Source organism: Ostreococcus lucimarinus, chromosome 11, assembly GCF_000092065.1.
Source record: "Ostreococcus lucimarinus CCE9901 chromosome 11, complete sequence".
In the NCBI taxonomy this organism is placed as follows: Eukaryota; Viridiplantae; Chlorophyta; class Mamiellophyceae; order Mamiellales; family Bathycoccaceae; genus Ostreococcus; species Ostreococcus sp. 'lucimarinus'.
Genome location: NC_009365.1, coordinates 92,122 through 110,392, shown reverse-complemented (window position 1 = coordinate 110,392; position 18,271 = coordinate 92,122). Strand labels below are relative to the sequence as shown.

The 18,271-nt window shown below is 64.1% G+C and overlaps 9 protein-coding genes across 9 annotated transcripts; 7 read left to right on the top strand and 2 right to left on the bottom strand.

Annotated features, from left to right (window-relative positions):
- Positions 1-438: 438 nt before the first annotated feature.
- On the top strand, positions 439-2,501 carry OSTLU_25201 (predicted protein; the record flags this gene model as incomplete). Its single annotated transcript, XM_001420380.1, has 1 exon — positions 439-2,501. One exon carries the CDS (start codon positions 439-441, stop codon positions 2,485-2,487), a length of 2,049 nt encoding a protein of 682 aa, XP_001420417.1. The 3' UTR covers positions 2,488-2,501.
- A 292-nt stretch (positions 2,502-2,793) lies between these two features.
- On the top strand, positions 2,794-3,120 carry OSTLU_9345 (predicted protein; the record flags this gene model as incomplete). The annotated part of the gene is made up of 1 exon (XM_001420379.1): positions 2,794-3,120. A coding segment is annotated over one exon (327 nt), but the record flags the coding sequence as incomplete, so codon positions are not given.
- A 165-nt stretch (positions 3,121-3,285) lies between these two features.
- Positions 3,286-4,518, top strand: OSTLU_26372 (predicted protein). Its single transcript, XM_001420378.1, has one exon. The coding sequence runs from the start codon at positions 3,301-3,303 to the stop codon at positions 4,408-4,410; it is 1,110 nt and encodes a 369-aa protein (XP_001420415.1). The 5' UTR covers positions 3,286-3,300; the 3' UTR covers positions 4,411-4,518.
- OSTLU_17236 (predicted protein) lies at positions 4,503-5,777 on the bottom strand (the record flags this gene model as incomplete). The annotated part of the gene is made up of 1 exon (XM_001420211.1): positions 4,503-5,777. One exon carries the CDS (start codon positions 5,775-5,777, stop codon positions 4,503-4,505), a length of 1,275 nt encoding a protein of 424 aa, XP_001420248.1.
- A 377-nt stretch (positions 5,778-6,154) lies between these two features.
- On the top strand, positions 6,155-7,271 carry OSTLU_19724 (predicted protein; the record flags this gene model as incomplete). The annotated part of the gene is made up of 1 exon (XM_001420377.1): positions 6,155-7,271. The coding sequence occupies exon 1, from the start codon at positions 6,156-6,158 to the stop codon at positions 7,269-7,271; it is 1,116 nt and encodes a 371-aa protein (XP_001420414.1). The 5' UTR covers position 6,155.
- A 138-nt stretch (positions 7,272-7,409) lies between these two features.
- Positions 7,410-13,026, top strand: CHR3510 (predicted protein; the record flags this gene model as incomplete). Its single annotated transcript, XM_001420376.1, has 2 exons — positions 7,410-9,842; positions 10,150-13,026. The coding sequence occupies 2 exons, from the start codon at positions 7,410-7,412 to the stop codon at positions 13,024-13,026; spliced, it is 5,310 nt and encodes a 1,769-aa protein (XP_001420413.1).
- A 181-nt stretch (positions 13,027-13,207) lies between these two features.
- On the top strand, positions 13,208-14,089 carry OSTLU_26368 (predicted protein; the record flags this gene model as incomplete). Its single annotated transcript, XM_001420375.1, has 1 exon — positions 13,208-14,089. The coding sequence occupies one exon, from the start codon at positions 13,208-13,210 to the stop codon at positions 14,087-14,089; it is 882 nt and encodes a 293-aa protein (XP_001420412.1).
- Positions 14,090-14,587: 498 nt separating this feature from the next.
- Positions 14,588-15,994, top strand: OSTLU_93408 (predicted protein; the record flags this gene model as incomplete). Its single annotated transcript, XM_001420374.1, has 1 exon — positions 14,588-15,994. A coding segment is annotated over one exon (1,407 nt), but the record flags the coding sequence as incomplete, so codon positions are not given.
- A 160-nt stretch (positions 15,995-16,154) lies between these two features.
- OSTLU_2292 (predicted protein) lies at positions 16,155-17,546 on the bottom strand (the record flags this gene model as incomplete). The annotated part of the gene is made up of 1 exon (XM_001420210.1): positions 16,155-17,546. A coding segment is annotated over one exon (1,392 nt), but the record flags the coding sequence as incomplete, so codon positions are not given.
- Positions 17,547-18,271: the final 725 nt, after the last annotated feature.

Genomic DNA, 18,271 nt, shown 5'->3' with positions numbered 1-18,271 from the left:
GCGCGTCGCGGCGCGTCGCGGCGCCGCGCGCACGGACATCGAGGCGAGCGTCGGAACCGCGACGCGTTTCGGCGCCGATGTCGAGCCCCCGCGCGTCGGCGCGCGCGCTGCGGCGCGGAATCGCGCGCGCGGCGCGACCCTCGCGCGCGTGCGGTCGGTCGCGTGTGTGCATACAGTGTCATACTATATATAATGAACCGCGTCCGTATTGAAGCGCTGAAACACGGCGCGTTTGAATCGCGCGACGACGGACGGCGCGCCGCACGCGCGAGCGCGCGGCGAACGACGCGCGCGACCGCGACACCGACCGACGACGATCGCGCGCGCGCCGCGCGCGGCGCGCGACGCGCGCGCGCGCGAGCGTGAAGGCGCGGCGCGCGCTCACATCGCGACAGCTCGAGATTCGCGCGCGCGGCGACGACGCGCCGCGCGACCGTCATGGGCGATCGCACGCGACAGATCGCGCGCGAGTGGGTGATGAAGTGCGCGGACGTCGTGCTGGACGCGCGCGCGCGCGCGGCGACGCCGCGCGACGCGAGGGATGGGGGGATGAAGGCGAACAGGTGGTTCAACTGCGCGTGCGCGAGACGACGCGAGACGACGAGGGCGATGGAACGCGACGAAGCGGCGCGCGACGGCGGGACGCGCGCGGTGAAAGAACTGGAGGGCGATTCTGTGGACGCGTTCGTCGAGGGCGCGGTGACGGTGGATGTGTATTTCGAACGGGGGGGGGACGCGTCGACGAGCGGCGAACGCGCGCTCGTCGAGCGATGGGCGTTTCACGCGGGCGCGGATGGAGAACGAGTCGGTGGGAACAATCATTTTAACAAGGATTTGGACACGGCGGTGGTGTATAAGCGAGCGGTGATCATGGTGCGCACGGTGGTGGCGATGTTGCGGACGCTTCCCGCGCACGGCGCGCGCTTGCGAGCGATGCGTCGACGAGGCGCGCGAGACGGCGGCGGAGGAGGCGGGTTTAGTTTTGAGATCAAGAACGTCGATCGCGGAGGGACGATCGCGAGCGCGCACCCGGGGAAAGCGGAGGGGTACCGCACGTACGCGTTCACGGACGTGCCGACGTCCATCGGGAAACTGAGCGCGTGCGTGTACTTTTTAGACCAAGTAGCGATGAGCGCGTTGGAGGACGAGTGCGTCGCCGTCGTCGAAACGGCGCCGACGCCGTGCGAACGCCTGGACGCGAGCGTCGGTCCCGACGTCGTCGCGCTCGCGGGCGGCGAAATGTCGCTCTCGCCATCGCCGACTGGGAAATCAGACGCACCCGAGTCGCTTCAACGCGCGCGTCGCGAGGAGGATTCGAGTCCGATGTCGCGCGGGATACTCTTCGACGAAGCCTCGCCATCGCCGTCGCCGAACGCGCGGCCACCGATTCGCGGTGGAATGACGGCGTCGTTATCGTCGGGGTCGCTTCAGCAACAAGCGAAACCTCCCGTGAGCCCATCCGTCGTGCCGTTGGCGGATTACACGAGCCCGAATTATCAACGATTCGACAACGCTCCGAGTTCTGCGCCGAATAACGGGCCGGCACCGATATACGGATTCAACGCCGCGCCTGTCGGCGCGAAACATGCGCTGCAAAGCGCGATCGAGTCGCCGTTGGTGGAACCTCCGCGTCCGCCGCCGAGACGCTCGACGATGGCGTCGTGTTTGAAAATCGACGTCGGCACATCCATCGACAAAGACGATTTCGTCGCCAAACCGCCAGGAGCGAACGACATCGGGGCGCCGAGCCCCTCGATCGCGGTGGCGCAACCACCGCCACCGCCAGCGCCGGCTTCGCCGATGACGACGATCGGTTTCTCGCCCACGACGGCGGCGCCCATCGCGTGCTCGCCGCGAGTCCGAGCGCCGAAAGACGGCCGCTCGGGCCCCGCGCCGCACGGTTCGCCTTCGCCTTGGGGTGGTTTCGTGTGTCCTGAATCTCCAATTCCGAGCCCGGGAGGCGCGGCGTTTGCGCACCCTCGGAGCGTTCCACGTTCCTCTTGGTCGCCGAGCTCAAGCCTCGGCACGTCGATTCGCGACGTCATCGGCGTATACCCGCACTCGCCCGGTGGCGTCTCCAACTTCGCGCGACGCATGAGCGGCGCGAGCGATGACGCCGCACCAGGGTCGCCTTTGACGCCGCACGCCGCGGACGAGTCCATCGACAACCAAGACGAGTTCCCGTTTGCCATCGACGACGCCGACGCGACGGCGACGGCGACGTACGTCGAACACACCCCTGCGGACCTGCTGAGCTTGCTCGAAAACCCGTGCACGCTCCGTCGACGAAGTCTCGACGGACCGCTGCCCCTTGACGCCGCGTTGGAAGATTCTACGGATTCCATCGTGAACCAGAGCGCCGAGCTCGATAAATCCGTCGGCGGCGACGACAAATCCCGCGCCGCTTCGAACGGCATGACCCTCGGTTCCGCCCTTCGCGCGTTAGCCGAGCTCGACGTCGCGGCTAAAACGCAGTTTACCGATTAGTCTAGCGTCGTCGCGTCCTGACGCGTGTACTTTCATAGAAATTCTATTCGCTTCGCGAGGATAGCCCGTCGAACGCGCCCTCCGAAACGCCGCGTCACATCGCAGCGCGCGGTGACCGAGCGCACCCCGCCACGCGCGCGCACTCGACGCGCGAACACCATGTCAATCGCATCGCGATGCGCGCGCGCGCCATCCGCGCCCGCATCGCGCGCGAGCGTCGCCGAAAGACTCAAAAATCGACACCTCCCTCCACGTCATCGCGCAAAGATCGCCGTCGGAGCGCGCGCATCGAGCGATGACGGCGCGGAACGCGACGCCAACGACGACGTCAAATCTCAGGGCGCGCGCGAATCGAGCCCAAAGCTCGTGCCGTACAACGTGCGCGTCGCCACCCCCCCTCCGGTGGATTTAGGACTGCACAAGCTGCCGAAGAACATCGCGTGCGGCGAGACGATCGAAGTGCCCACGAACGCGGACGGCGACGAGAGCGCCAACGGATGGTTCATCGTCAATCGCGTGACGACGATGTATAATCTCGTGCGCGGGCGATATCGCAAGGACGGCAGTCGATTGGACGTGCAAAAGGCTGAGCGGTATTTCATCAACGCGTCGCTCGAGCGTCTGTACTCCAAGGACGACTGATCGACGCGCCGATCGATCGACGCGTCGACCGTCACCGCGTTGCGTTTGCGTATTTGTGTGTTTTAGCGAGGCTCGATTCGCCTCTTTGTATTGCTACCCCGCCCATTAGTCCCGCGCGCCGAGACGCTTCGCGTCCCGCTCGCGAGCGACACTTCGCCGCTCGCGCTCGCCATGGCGCGCGAGCGAACGACCGACGCCTCGACGCCCGCGCGCGCCGCCGACGCGAGCAGACTTCTCGCGCTGTTCGACCTGTCCAACGTCTCGCCGATATGCGTCTCGCGTGCGTCGTGGCTCCGCGCGGCGTCGAGCGCGACGGGAAAAGTCGTTCCCCCGGTGGAAGACGAAACGTTTCCGTTCGACGCGAGCCCGACGGCGGCGGTGTTCGCGCCGACGCGCGGTCGACGCGCGAAGGACGACGACGCGCGCGTCGCGAGAGCGCCGGTGAAGGCGGCGGCGGTGGTGAAGAGTCAGGACGCGGGACGCGCGCGGACGACGGTGCCGACGGTGACGGCGACGCGGGCGAACGACGACGACGACGACGACGGTGGGGCGATCGACGGCGTGATTTACGAAGAGGATAGAAACGCGTTATTCGAGGCGCAGCTGCGGCGCGCGATGGCGGCGGAGGCGGCGGGAGTGGACGTCGGGCGGATGCTCGCGGCCAAGGGCGGTTTGGCGAATTCGCCGCCAAAGGCGAGCGGAGGCGACGACGACGCGGAGGCGAATTCGGAAGGCGACGGCGAGGCGAAGGTTGAGGACGATTTGAGCGCACGAGACGACGTCGCGATGGACGTCGACGCGCCTGTGGAGTTCGTGAACAGTCCCGTGAACAGTCCCGCGGTGGAGGCGTCGCCGCCGGCGAGCGCCGCCGAGGACGATGCGTTTGAGCGCATGTTATCCGCCGCGCTCAAGGAAACGCGCGGCGCGTCGACGCCGATCGAGAAGCAACCGCTCGATCGCGCGGTGCCGAAGCGCGAGTTCAAGCCGAAATTAGAAGTCAAGTCACCGGAAAAGTACGAACCCGCGGCGAAACCGACGCCGTCGACGAGTGCGCTCGATTTCGAAGCCAAACTCGAAGCCGCGATGCGCGCGGCGGAGGCTGGAGGCGATCTAACCGCCATCCTCAGCGGTCCTTCGTCGAAAACCGCAAACTCGCCGGTGGGTACGACGAGTGCGGAAGCGCGCGTGAACTATCGCGAGCTCGGGTTCACGAAGGCAGAGCGGCGACATCACTCGTTGCACGTCGAGACGGAGGAGGCGGCGAGTGAGCGAAAAACGTGATGTTTCTTCGTCTAACGAATCGTCTAAACTAAAGGCGTGCGCGAAACCGTAGCGTAGGAAGGAGTAAAAGTACACGGCGCACGCACCAACGCTCACGCGCCCATGGTGAGAGGCGCCATTTGCTGTAAATCGATCAACACCGACGGTCCGTGCTTCACGCCGAGCTTCGTCGCCGCCTTGGTCACGATGTCGACGCCGTCGACGCCTTCATCGTCGCCGCGCTCATCTGGCCACAAAATCTTTGCGCTTTCGAGCCACGCGTTGGCTTCACGCTCGCGCTGACCGCCAGACGCGCGCAAAATGCTCGAGTAGCGCGCGTGCAACAGCGCGCACAAGTGCCTCGCCTCGTAATCGAGGACGATTTTCCCATCCTCGACGACGTGCGGGTAATGCATCAATTTTATGGCGCTCTTGTACAACCCCTCGGCAAACATCACGCCCGCGCCGTCGCCCAAAGACGTCTTCTCATCGTTCGACATCGATCTGAGCGCTTTGGCCACGTACACGTCCCCGCTCACCGCGATCGCCGCTCCGACGCGCGGATGCTTTTCGTCGCCCAACGCCTCCGCGGCGCTCACCGCTCGCGCGGCGAACGTCTCGGCGTTCTCCACGTCCCCGAGCGCCGCGTACGCCTGCGCGCGCGCCAACGCGCAATCCGCTTGCAAATCCTCAGCGATCATCCTCGACGCCATCGCCCCCGGGTGCTCGCTCAGCGCCACGTCCTTGGCGTACTCGGCGGCGCGTTCGTACAGTTCCAACGCGCGTTCGCTCGACCCGCTCGGCGTCAACCTCTCGACGTGTCCCAGCGCCTTCATCGCGCTCGCGATCGCCCACCCGTGCGGTGCGTCCTTCGCCTCTCGCAACTCCTCCGACGACATCCCCCTGAGCGCGATCTCGCACGTCTCCGCCGCCTCCAACGCGTCCCTCGCGCGTCTTCGCGTCAGCGCCGCCAGCGTCTCCGCGCCCGCCGCCGCGCACCGCCCTCCCGCTCCCCCTCCCGCGCCGCGCCGCGCGCCCTCGACCACGTCCGCCCACGTCGCCTCCTTCGCTTCCTCCCGCGCCTCCAGGAGCGTCCACATCGCGTCCGCCGAAGCGCCGTCCTCCGGCGCTCCGCTCTCGCGCGCCGCGTCTCGCGCGTCTCGCGCCGCGTCTCGCGCCGTCCCGCGCTCGCCTCGCTCCCGCGCCAGGTGCGCCCACGCCGTGCGCGCGCGCGCGATCGCGCTCGACGTCGCCGGTTCCTCGCCTCGTCGCCTCAGCGCCACGCTCGCGTGTTCCAGCACCCCCCGCGCGTCGCCTCGCGCGCCGACGCGCCATCGCGCGCGCGCGTACTCGATCATCGATTTCGCATCCTCGAGCGCCGTTTCCATCGGCGCGCGCGACGCGAGCGCGCGACGCGCGCGATCGAGCGTCGCGCGACGCATCCGCGAGGTCGCGACGTCGCGCGCGACGCGCGCCGTCGACGACGCGTCGCCGAGTGCCGCGCGCGAAGGACGCGCGGCGTAACCACCTCGGGGGGGGCGACGACGCGGCGACCGGTCGCGACGAAGATTCGACGCGATCGCGCGCGAGTTAAAAAAAATCGCGAATTCGAGAGTTGCTCGACGTCGAGCGATTCCCGTCGGCGCGCGCGCGACGCCGCGCGGCCGCGATGGGTGATGTCGGCAAACTTACGGGCGCGTCGATCGAATCGTCGTTCGCGAAGATTCATTCATCGGCGGCACTCGACGACGCGACGACCGGGCGCGATGACGCGCGAACGCGCGCCGACGACGGCGACGCTGGAGGCGCTGCGACACCTCGTGCGCGCGGCGAAGGAAGACAGCGCGATCCTGGACGCGCCGGCGCTCGAATTCTTCCGACGATGGCTCGAGGAGGATTTGGGGGCGACGATTCCGGCGCCGCGGACGACGACGACGACGGGGACGGGGACGGACGCGATCGAGATCGAGGACGACGAGGCGATGGCGGCCGAGAGCGATGATCTGAGCGCGATCGCGATGGGGGCGGAGACGGCGCCGGAGACGCTCGGGGAGGCGGAGGAGGCGAAGGCGAGCGAGGCGAAGCGACTGGCGAGCGAGGCGTTCGCGCGCGAGGCGTGGGAGGAGGCGATCGAGAGGTACACGGAGGCGCTGATGATCGCGCCGTCGGCGCTGACGTACGCGAAACGGGCGGAATGTTTCATCAAGTTGCGAAAGCCGCTGTCGGCGATTCGAGACGGGACGGCGGCGTTGAAGTTGAATCCGGATTCGGCCAAGGCGTTGAAGGTTCGAGGCGCGGCGCACAGGTACTTGGGACACTGGAACGAGGCCAACGCGGATCTGAGCGCGGGATTGTCTCAGGACTTCGACGAGACGTACGGGGAGATGCATAAAAAAGTCTTGAGCGTCGTGCACGAGCTTCACGTGCGCGAGGGCAAGGCGCGCGCCGCGAAGGAGGCCAAGGAAAGAGAAGAGCTCGAAAAACGCCGAGCCGCCGCGGAGGCGGCGCGCAAAGAAGCCGCGGCGAAAGACGCCGGCGGGCCTGGGTTCGGCCAACCGGGCGCCGGATTCCCGGGCGGCGCCGGCGACTTGCCGCCCGGCGTTTCGCCCGAGATGGCGCAAAAGCTGATGAGCGACCCCGATCTCATCGCCGCGATGCAGAACCCCAAGGTCATGCAAGCGCTTCAAACGATGATGAAGAACCCGATGGCGGCGATGCAGTACATGAGCGACCCCGAAGTCGGACCGGTGTTGCAAAAATTGATGGCTTCGATGGGCGGCGCGATGCCGGGCGGCGCGCCCGGCGGCTTCCCGGGCGGCTTCCCGGGCGGCTTCCCGGGCGCCGGCGCCGCGCCCGGCGGCGCGGCGAACGACGTGGATTAGCGCTTCAATCTCAAATCTTCGACTCGAACTGTAACGAACCCGACGCATTCGATTCGCTGACGCGTCGCGCCGAAGTCGACGCCTCCTCGCGGCGTCGACGCATTCTCGCGTCAGATCGCGCCGCCGTCACCGCGCGCCATGGCGGAATCCGGCGGCTCGCGCCTGGACCGCCTGATCAAACTCCTCGACACCGGCTCCACCGCCGCCGCGAGGCGCGAGGCCGCGCGTCAGATTGGCGAACTCGCCGCGTCGCACTCGACGCAGTTGCCCAATCTCCTCCGTCGCGTTCGCGCGCACCTGCGGAGCAAAAAATGGGAGACCCGCGTCGCGGCGAGCGCGACGATGAGTGAAATCGCGTCGCGGTTGCGACACCCGAGCGTGGACGCGCTGATCGCGATGGAGAGCGATGGGGCGGAACGAGACGCGGGACGGGACGCGAGCGAGGCGAAGACGGGACGGGACGCGAACGCGGGCTCGGACGCGCTCGATCTCACGTTCGCGAAGTTCGACGTCGAGCGCGTGCTGGAAAAGGCGGGGATACTGTTGAGTTCGAGCGGGATCGGGTGGCGGCTGGAAAACGGACCGGGGACGAAGGCGGAACGGTTGGCGCAAGCCAAGGCGTCGTTGAAGCGAAGGTTAGGCATGGAGCTCGGCCCCGAGGCGGGAGCGATGATGGACGAGAACATGAAGATGAGTGATTTGGTGAAGGATGAGGATTTGCTGGACGATGGGAAGGTGACCGTGCAGGAGAAGGTTGCGGTTGGCGATAGCGCGGCGGAGGCGGTGGACGGGTTGACCGGCGACGTCGATTACAGTCATTTGAGCGCGCGAGAGCTGAACAAGTTGAAGCGTAAGGCGAAACGGATGTTGCGCGAAGGCGCGAATCCGCTGGACGCGAAGCGGTCGAAGCAGGACGAGGAAGCGGCGCGTTTGGAACAGGAGAAGGCGGAAGCGGAGGAGGACGACGAGGAACAGGCGGAAGTCGCCGCGGGCGGATGGCCGCTCGCGCGCACCTGCGAGACGTTGGCGTACATGATGTTTTCGGAGGGGTGGGAAGAGCGTCACGGCGCCGCCGCGGCGTTGCGTGAGGTGCTACGTCATCAGGCGGCGAGCGCGGCTATTTGGGCGCCGCCGCCCGGAGTGAAACCAGAACCGGGAACGGTGGAGATCGCTCGCGAGTCCAACGCCGCTTGGCTCGAGGACATGTGCGTGCGCTTACTGTGCATACTAGCGCTTGACCGTTTCGGTGATTTCGCGGGCGACGGCGCGGTGGCGCCCGTCCGTGAGACGTCCGCGCAGGCGCTCGGCGCGGCGCTTTTGCCGTTGTCGCCGCAAGCCGTCGACGCCGTGGTGTCGTGCACGCTCACACTACTGTCGCGCCCCGAGTGGGAAGTGCGGCACTCCGCGTTGCTCGGGTTGAAGTATATTCTCGCCGCAAAGTCAGAGTTGGCAGTCGAGCTTTTGCCCGCAGCGCTACCCGCGGCGACCAAGGCGCTCGTGGACGCCGACGACGACGTGCGAGGCGCCGCGGCGGAATCCTTATTACCTGCCGTCGAGCACTTGCCGAGTCATCCGCAATTCAACGAATTACTTTCGTCGTTGTGGGGGCTCCTCAACGAGCTCGACGACTTGTCACCGAGTGCGGTACCGGTGATGAAGCTCATCGCCGAACTGTACGCGTTGGAATCGACGCGCGCAAAGTCCACCGCCGCGCTCGCTGAAGTCGTCCCACGTCTTTGGCCGTTCGCCGCGCACCCGATCCCAGCCGTACGACTGGCCGTGTGGCAGACGCTTGCTCGACTGTTAGCCGTCGAGCCGAACGCGTCGACGCAGTTGTGGGTGCAAGAGGCGTGCGCGCCGGCGATGCGTCACGCATTTCAAGGCGCGCTGCTCGACGTCGACGCGGCGAGCGCCGATGCGGCGAGCGAGGCGTGGGTGGCGCTTTTGCGCACGGTCCCGATCGCCATCATCGAGGCTACGTTCACGGTACACGGCGCGAAGTGGTGCGAACTCGCGACAACGGTGGCGAACGCTCGTGGCGAGGGCAAATTAATTTTCGTCTCCACGCCGCCGAGCGTTAAGGGTGAGATTCGCGCCGTCGCGAAAGATTGGCCGGCCACCACCGCTGGTCGTATGCGTGGACTCGAGTGCCTCGCGCGTCTAGCCGCGGCGTTCGGCGCGCACGAACGCTCGAGTTCGGTCGCTCGTATGGAGCAGCACATCGTGGGCATGCTCACGGGCGAGCTCGCCACCGCGCGTCTCGCCGGCGCGCACTTGCTCACCTCTTGGCTTCGAGTGGTTCCGCCTGGTCCGCAACGTCCGACGTTGCAAGCGCCTGGTGCGCAACTGGGGGCAATTTTAGCAAATACGAATCCGGCATATCCCAGCGCACCGTCGCCGACACCGTACGGCGAGGTGGCGCAAATGGTCAAGTACGTGAAAAGCGAATCGATGGCATTTTTGCGTGTGGCGGCGACGAATGGCGTCGTCGTCACGGGTGAAGTTCCTAGTCCCGAGGCAGATGGTTTTGGTGCGGATTCGGCTGCGACGCTCTCGGCGGCTGTGCCACAGGTACGTTTCACGTGTTCGATTTTTTCTCGCTTCGGAGTTCGCGCGCGGCGGCGGCGACGTCTACACGTACGATCGGCGCCGCGCGCACTCTGCGCGTGGTATTTCATGCGGTTTCACCACATGGGTTTAGTATCACGGGCATCGGACGAACGCTTGCGTCGTGTCCAGCTCCTACATAAAAACGAGGCTCACAGGTTTCCTCAGAGCTAGCATTGCCCGAAGAGAAGTATAAGTCCTCGAACATCCCCCATTGCGCCACCGAACTCGTACGAGACTGACCAACCACGATCGACTCTTTCCATCGCAGTCCGAGATAGCTGCCGTGGAAACGGCGCGAGGTTCTCTTCATGCATCCGCGCAACGTTTGCGAGATACCGAAGCGAAGCTTCACGGCGCCGTGCTCGCCGCCGCCGCGGGTGCCGCTGTCGGTTTCGGCGCGTTGCCTCCGAAACTGAATCCATTCATTCAACCGTTGATGTCGTCTGTGCGTCGCGAACGCGATGCAGATTTGCAAGCACATGCCGCGGCTTCGGTGGCGGCTATGATGAAGCTGTGCACTTCGCGCTCGCCGTCGCCTAACGATAAGCTTCTCAAGAACATCACGTCGATGATTTGCGGCGACGAAGCCGAGACGCCCAAAGCTGGATTGACGGAAGAAGTAGAAGAAGAGGAAGATGATGGGAAGAAGAAGAAGTCCGTCGCGGGCATCGTCGATGAAGAAGTTATCAGTGACGCGACAATCGCGAGACGCGGTGGCGAGGCGGTGATTCGTTCGGCGGCTTCGCTCTTCGGAGCGGACGTTTTCAACCAACTTGGCGCGTTGGACGCGCTCATGATGAAGCCGATCACGCAAGCCCCGCCTGAAAATGCTCCCACCGCAACGCTGCAGTCACTCGTCGATGCGTTGCAGTTGTTCAAGATTTTAGGCCCCGTGGTGCACGAAGCTTTGGAGGAGAAAGTTATCGAAACGACCAAGACGGCGTTCGCCGCAGCGTTGTACACCGACGTCGCGGTGCGGAAAACTGCGGCAAAGACCATAGCGAGCATCGCTTCGAAGCATCCCGAGCGAATCATTTCGTCGTTGTTAGACTTCATCGTGCCGAAGTTAGAAGAAGGAGAGGCGGCCTCGCAGACGGCGAAGCGTGCTGGTGCCGTCGGCCTCGCGAGCGAACTTGTCGACACACTCGGCGCCGTGCTCGCGCCGTATTGCGTCTTACTTCTCGTTCCTCTGATGGGTCGAATGAGTGATCCGGATCTGAAAATTCGTGGAAACGCCACCCGTGCGTTCGCAAAGCTGGTACCGTTGCTTCCGCTCGCTGTCGGTAAAGAACCGCCGAACGATCTGACGACCAAGCAAAAAGAACGCTCAAAGAAGGATGGCGAATTCCTCGAGGCGCTCTTGGACAACAGCAAGATTGAAGACTTCAAACTCCCGTTCAAGTGTGCGCGCACGCTGCGCCCGTATCAGCAAGATGGTGTGAATTGGCTCGCGTTCTTGCGTCGCTTCAAGTTGCACGGTGCGCTCGCGGACGACATGGGTCTTGGAAAGACGCTTCAATCGACGTGCATTCTCGCCGCGACGACGGTGGAGCGCAAGGAAGCTGGATTGAAAACACTCCCGCACTTGGTGATCTGCCCGAGCACCCTCGTCAGTCACTGGGCGTACGAGATCGGGCTTTACGTCGAACCGGATGTGTTGCGCCCGCTTGAGTACCACGGCAGTCCACCCGACCGTCGCGCGTTACAGAAGGACTTTGGCAAGTACGACGTCGTCATCATGTCGTATGAATCTGTTCGCGCCGATTTCGATTCGTTGGACAAATTCGACTGGTGTTACTGCGTCTTGGACGAAGGTCACGCCATCCGCAACCCAAAAAGTCGCGTGACGCAAGCGGTGAAGAGCGTGCGCGCGGAGCACCGATTGTTGCTCTCCGGCACGCCGATTCAAAACGACGTCGTGGAACTTTGGAGTTTGTTCGACTTTCTCATGCCTGGATTTTTAGGCACCGAGCGCGAGTTCAAGAAGACTTACGGCATCGCCGCGGCGAGATCGGCGGCTGCGAAGAAAGGCGGTGGACTGAGCGAGCAAGGCGCGCTCGCCACGGGTGCACTGCACAAGCAAGTCATGCCCTTCGTCATGCGCCGCACAAAGGACGAAGTGCTCAAGGATTTGCCGCCCAAGATTATTCAAGACGTCTACGTCGAACTCACGGACGCGCAGCGCAAGATGTACGATGCGTTCGAATCAAGCGAAGCAAAGGATCAAGCCGTGAGCGCGATTGAAGGCGGTGGAGGCGCCGAAGGCGCGGCGCAACACGTCTTCACGACGCTGCAATACTTGCGCAAGCTGTGCTCGCATCCGAAACTCGTCGTGTCTGACGGCGCGAGCAAAAAGTTCAATCCTGAGATGCGCTCGCCGAAATTCGATGCGTTGAAGCAAATATTGATTGATTGTGGCATTGGAGTAGACTTAGAAGAAGAAAAGTCCAACGGGGACGAGGGGAAGCCGAATCCGGCGTCGGGCGCCGGTCATCGCGTCTTGGTGTTTTCCCAGCTCAAGAGCTTGCTCGACTTGGTAGAAAACGAACTTTTCACGACGCAAATGCGCGACGTAAGCTGGTTACGACTCGATGGGAGTATTCCACCATCGCAGCGATTCGATGTTGTGCGCAAGTTTAACGCAGACCCGTCAATCGACGTGCTCTTGCTCACGACGCACGTCGGCGGTTTGGGATTAAACTTGACATCCGCCGACACCGTCGTCTTCCTCGAGCACGACTGGAACCCGCAGAAGGATTTGCAAGCCATGGATCGCGCACACCGACTCGGTCAACGCAAGACCGTGAACGTCTACCGCATCCTCACTCGCGGCACGCTCGAAGAGAAAATCATGTCTCTGCAGCGCTTCAAGCTCGACGTCGCCAACGCCGTGGTGAACGCCGACAACGCGTCCATGAGCGCCATGGACACCGGTCAAATGCTCGAGCTCTTCACCGCGGAGAAGGGTGTCAAACTCGGCAAAGACGGTGCACCCGTCGCCAAGGGCGCGGCCGCCGCCGCCGCGGGCGCCGCTTCTGGCGGTCTCTCCAACATCGTCAACGGACTCGAAGAAATGTGGGACGAGGCGCAATACGCCGAAGAATTCAGCGTCGACGATTTCGTCTCCAAACTCAAACACAAGTGAACGGCGTCGACGACCCGCGATTACATCGACGTCGAACCATAGCGCGCGAACGCCCACCGTTCGAGATTGAGAATAGAATAATACGAACGACCGCCAACCGCCGCGAACCGCCGCGTCCCGCGCGCGCCGCGACGCGCCTCGTCACACCGCCGCGCGCGGTGACCGCGCGAGCGTCGGCGCCATGCCTCGCGTCATCGCCGCTGGCGTGCGCGCGCGCGTCCGCACCCCCGCGCCCGCTTCGATTCACTCAGCGCGCCGCGCGCGCGCGTCTTCCGGCGCGCTTTTGAACGCGCAGCCGAGGCACTCGGCGCGCTCGGTCCGTCGTCCCAGCGCGTGCCGCGCGTCCGCGCGTCGCCGCGACGAAGCCAAGGCTCAAAACGCGCTCGATGCGGCGGTCGACGTGGACAACCTCGGCTACACCGAACCGTGGGCGGTGGAACTGGTGACGTTTTGGCGCGAGTACGCGGGCGCGAGAGATCGCGTCGTGCGCGCGCTCGTCGACGTCGGCGAAACGCACCGTGAAATGCGCGATCCAGCGCAGATCGCGATCGCGGGCGATCGCCTGCGAAGACTTCTGCCGGACATCGACGTGTGCGCGGTGTTCGAACGCGACCCAGGGGTTTTGAAAATTGAATTCGTCGCCGCGAGTAAACGCGTGCTCGAGTTGCAAGACGTTTTGTGCTCGAGCGATATGTGTCGCGATGTCACCGGATTGATCGAGCGTCATCCGCAATTATTACTGGTGGATGACATTCACGCCCACATTGAGCGCGCGGTGGCAAAACTGGCGAGTTTGGAACCGAATTGCGACGCGCGCGCCGTCGTCGACGAATTCCCAGAACTTATATATCGCATCCACTCGTACGACTACGTCGAGAGCTTGCCCATCAGCATTCAAAACATGCTCCTCGACAGCGCGTCCGAGGACGACACCCGCTTGGAAGATTACGAGCGAATGTGGGACGAGCGCGAGGCGGCGGATCGCGAGCGGGATGATTTCTTCGCCGACGACGCGAGCGAGTGGATGGTCGACGGCTTTTGGGAAGGGCCGACCGCCGACTGATTCGAACCTGTATCGCGCATCAATACCGCGCATCGACTGTACATCGCCGTACGTGTACATCACTGTTGTAATCCATCGCATCGCCCGCGCGTCGCCGCTCGCGCCCGCGCGCATCGCTCGGCGAGACGTCTCGACGTCTCGACGTCTCGCGCCTCGCGCGCGGGGGAACAACGGGGAAGCAAAACGTCACTTCCACGAAATCGCCAAAACACGACGCGTCATGCCCGCGCTCAACGACGCGACGAATAAGGTGCGTCGCGATCGACGCGAACGTGCGCGCGCGATCGCGGCGCGGCGCGCCGGCGCGCGCGGACGGCTGGATCGCGCGCGCGCGACGATGCGCGCGCGACGACGCATCGCGATGACGTTCCCCCGCGACGAACGTTTTCGAACCTCGACGCGCGCGCGCGACGCGGTGACTGACGCGCGCGCGCGCAGGGAAAATCGTCGACGTCGAGCGGGCGCGCGACGCGCGGGAACGCGAAACGGAACTCGGACGTGACGCAAAAGGGGGACGACGCGCCGAGACGGCGGTCGAGCGGACGCGCGTCGGGAGACGCGGCGGATCTGTCGTTTAGCTCGATACCGGATGTGAGCAAGAATGCGTCATTTTCGGGGGCGTCGAACTCACCGCCCGGATTGGAGCCGACGCCGGCGTCGATGGTGGGGAGAAAGCTGAGCGCGGGGTCTTCGTCGAGCGGACGCACGCCGCCGGGAAATCGCGCGGACGCGTCGTTTAACGATAGCACGAGCTCGCACATGACGAATTCGAGCGAGGAGGGGGTGGATGGAGGAAATAATAACAAGCGTAGATCATCCCGGAGGACGCACAAAGGCGTGACGCGGTTCGGGGAGTTTCAGAGCTGGGAATCCGTGGCGGCGGATGAAGTGCCGCCGTCGCCGGCGTTTGTCGGGAATCCCAGGCAACGCCAGGCGTACCTCGAGGCGTACGCCAAGGCTCGGTACGAAGAAGAGCTCGCCGAGCGTAAGGCGAACGGACATGCGGTCGAAGACACGGTGAGCGACGTGCACAGTCGCGTGGCGGAACTCATGAAGGCGGCGGATGAAATGTTGCCCGACTACGCGCCGTCGCCGGCGAAATCGCTGCACGCCAAGAGCTTGCGCGAGCAACTGCAAGAGTCGTGGCAAGGGAAAGGATACTACGCGCGATTGATGGCGCAGATGGCGTCACCGTCGCCCGCGCGACCGAATCAACGACCGCCGCACATGCAGCGATTACACCAAGGTGCCAACGACGCGGCGGCGGCGGCGAACAAGGCCAAGCTCGACGAGGCGGCGAAGCAGCAAGCGTCGCTCGCCACGATGTCCGGCGCTGCGTTGAACGGATTCGGCGGCGGTGGCGGTGGATACTTGTTTGCCAACCTCCCCGGTATGGCGGCCGCGGCGCCGGCACCGGCGCCGCCCGCGGTCGTGGCGGCAAAGAGCAAGGCTAAGCGAAAATCTGGGGACGTCATGCCGCCTCCTGGAACGAAGCGCGCGCCAGAGAAATCTCCCGAGCCCACGAAGAGCGAAGACACGGCTGAGAGCGTGACGAATTCGATTTTAAAGGTGCAGCAGGCGATCAGGCGTCTGTCCATGTCCCCAGCGCCTTCAAAGATGGCAAATTTGGCGGCGATTGATTCCAACTCGCCGCGCATGGGCGGCACGCAGCTCAAGTTTGACTCGCCGCTGAGCGCGTCGAGTGTGGATGTCGACGCTGCGATCCATGGAAGTGACATGGAAGCCATGCGCAAGGCACTTCGAGAGTTGCGGCGCGAAAACGAGGATTTACGCGAAAAGTTGGTGACGACGCAACGCGAAGCGCGCGTGGCCATTTCGCGCGTCACGGGCGACGTCATCGCGCGAGCGAAAATCGCCGAGCAGGAATTCTCGCGAAAGTTTTAAGAGCGATTCACGATTAGCGCACCATGTAATGAGCTACGATGAGTGAATCTTTCACTAAGTTGCGTGCATCGTGTGAGCTAGTCATGCTAATAATATTGCGGTGCTACGTCGCGGCAACCGGCGCGAATAGATCGACGCGAGGAATTACGGCGGCGGCGGTGGCTTCGATGTGCTCGACGAGTCGTCGCAAAAACGCATCTCCCATGATTGTCTTGTCGTCTCCTATGATTGTCACGTGTCGTTTTCCGCGCGTCACCGCTACGTTCATGCGTCGGTTATCGGACAAGAAACCGACGCCGCGGCGAGCATTCGAGCGCACCGTGCTGATGATGACGCACTCCGCCTCGCGCCCTTGAAACGAATCGATCGAGGAAATCTCCACAGCATCAGCGCCTTCAACGTCCTCGAGCGCGACCGCGAGAACGCTTCGAAGCAAGCGAACTTGGGCGGCGTAGGGAGAAATCACCGCAATGTCTGACGCGCGCACGCCCGCCTTGAGCATCATCAGTACGTGCGCCGCCGCCGTCGTCGCCTCGCCTTCGTTGATGTAGGAGCCACCAACGCGACGTTCGTTACACTCTGCTGGAATGCGCCCGTAAGGCGAACGAGCAGTAATCATGAGCATGGGTATGCGCGTGATTTGCGTATCTTGCACTCCGGGCAAGTCGCGAAGCAAGGCGCCGCGAACGCTTTCGGCGGCGCGCAGGCGTCCCCCGTACGCCTCACGACTCGACCACGAGCTAATGGTTTCGTGTGAGCGGTACTGCGTCGAGAGCGTCAGGGTGAGCACGCCCGATGAGGCATATGCACGCGCGTTCCATCCGTCGTCTTCGTCGTCTAAATTTTCTGGTGCGGGCATCAATCTCGACATGAGCGAGCGAGCCAATCCCGCCTCGACGGCTTCGAGCGAGCGCACGACGGGCGCCAACTGGCACGGATCACCGATCAAAACAGCGCGTCTGCCGCGCACGAGTGGAATCCAACTCAAAGGTTCGCTCGCTTGCGCCGCCTCGTCTACGACGACGAGATCAAAGGGCGGCAGCTGTTGCACCGTGTCCATTCCCGCGCCCGCGTTCGTCGCCAACACCACGTTGGCTTCTCGCAAAATCTTTGCCTGCGACGCCTTACGATGCTTCGTACCAGCGCTCACCGTGGTTTTGAGCTTCTTTTTCAGCGCCTCTATTTCGCTCTGAAGCTTTTCCCTTTGCTTTTTCGGCACGTTGGTCGCCTTTTGATAGCGGTCCATCAACGCGCGAAGTTTCGTAGACGTCTCGCTCGATTCCACGCGTTGCGTTTGGAAAAACAACTCGGTCGCCTCGGAAACTTTGGCGTCGAGCGAGCACGAGAGCGCGGCGGCGCTGATGCGTTCGGGTGCGCCGAAACGTACCGCTCGAACGTCGGTGACGCCGTCCAGGCGCTCGACCAGGTTATCCACCGCTAAATTGCTCGGCGCGCACGCGAGTACGCGCTCGCCCCTCGCCGCGGCTTGGGCGATGATTTCCACCACCACGCTCGTTTTACCAGTCCCCGGTGGGCCTTGAATGCACACCACGGGGTAGTTTGTCGAAGCCGCCGCGCGCAGCGCGAGAACCTGAGATTCGTCGAACGACGTCTTCGTCGCGAGCGATTGAGCGTCGACGCGTTTGAGCGACTTCGTCGGCACGGCGGCGAAACCGGCGCCGTCGCCTCCGTAAAAATCGCGCGCGTCGCGCCACATCGCTGGCCGGTCTTCACTGAAAATCGTCTTCACGACGCGCAGACACGCCGGTTTTGAACGTTTCACCGCTGGAATAGATTCGAGAATGTCCAGGGCGCGTGCCTGACGTTCGTACGTCGTCTCGTCCGGCGCCCGCGAGAGACAAATCTCGAGACCCGAGAGCGCGCGCACGAGCGCCTGCTCGTCGTCGGCGTACTCTAATGAAATCGACGACGCGTCTCCGTAACGCCCTTTCGCCGTCGCATTCAGAGCGTCACCCATAAACCGAACCGTGGCCTCGCTCGAAAACGTCGCCGCGCTCCCATCCGCGGACTCGTCCGCGCTCGCGAATTCGTCGCCGTACGCCGAAATCGTCACTCGATCGCCCACGGTGAGCGAGTTCACCGCGATGGCCTCGCCGTCCGCGGCGCGCAACACCACCAGCGCTTTGCCGTCCGACCCGCGCGTAGCGCCGACTAAGCGCAAACCAGAAACCGCGGCGCCGAACTCGCTCGACTCTTCGGAAACGAATCCAGACGATTCGTCGTCGACGTCTTCGACGTCTTCGCGATCCACCGCCG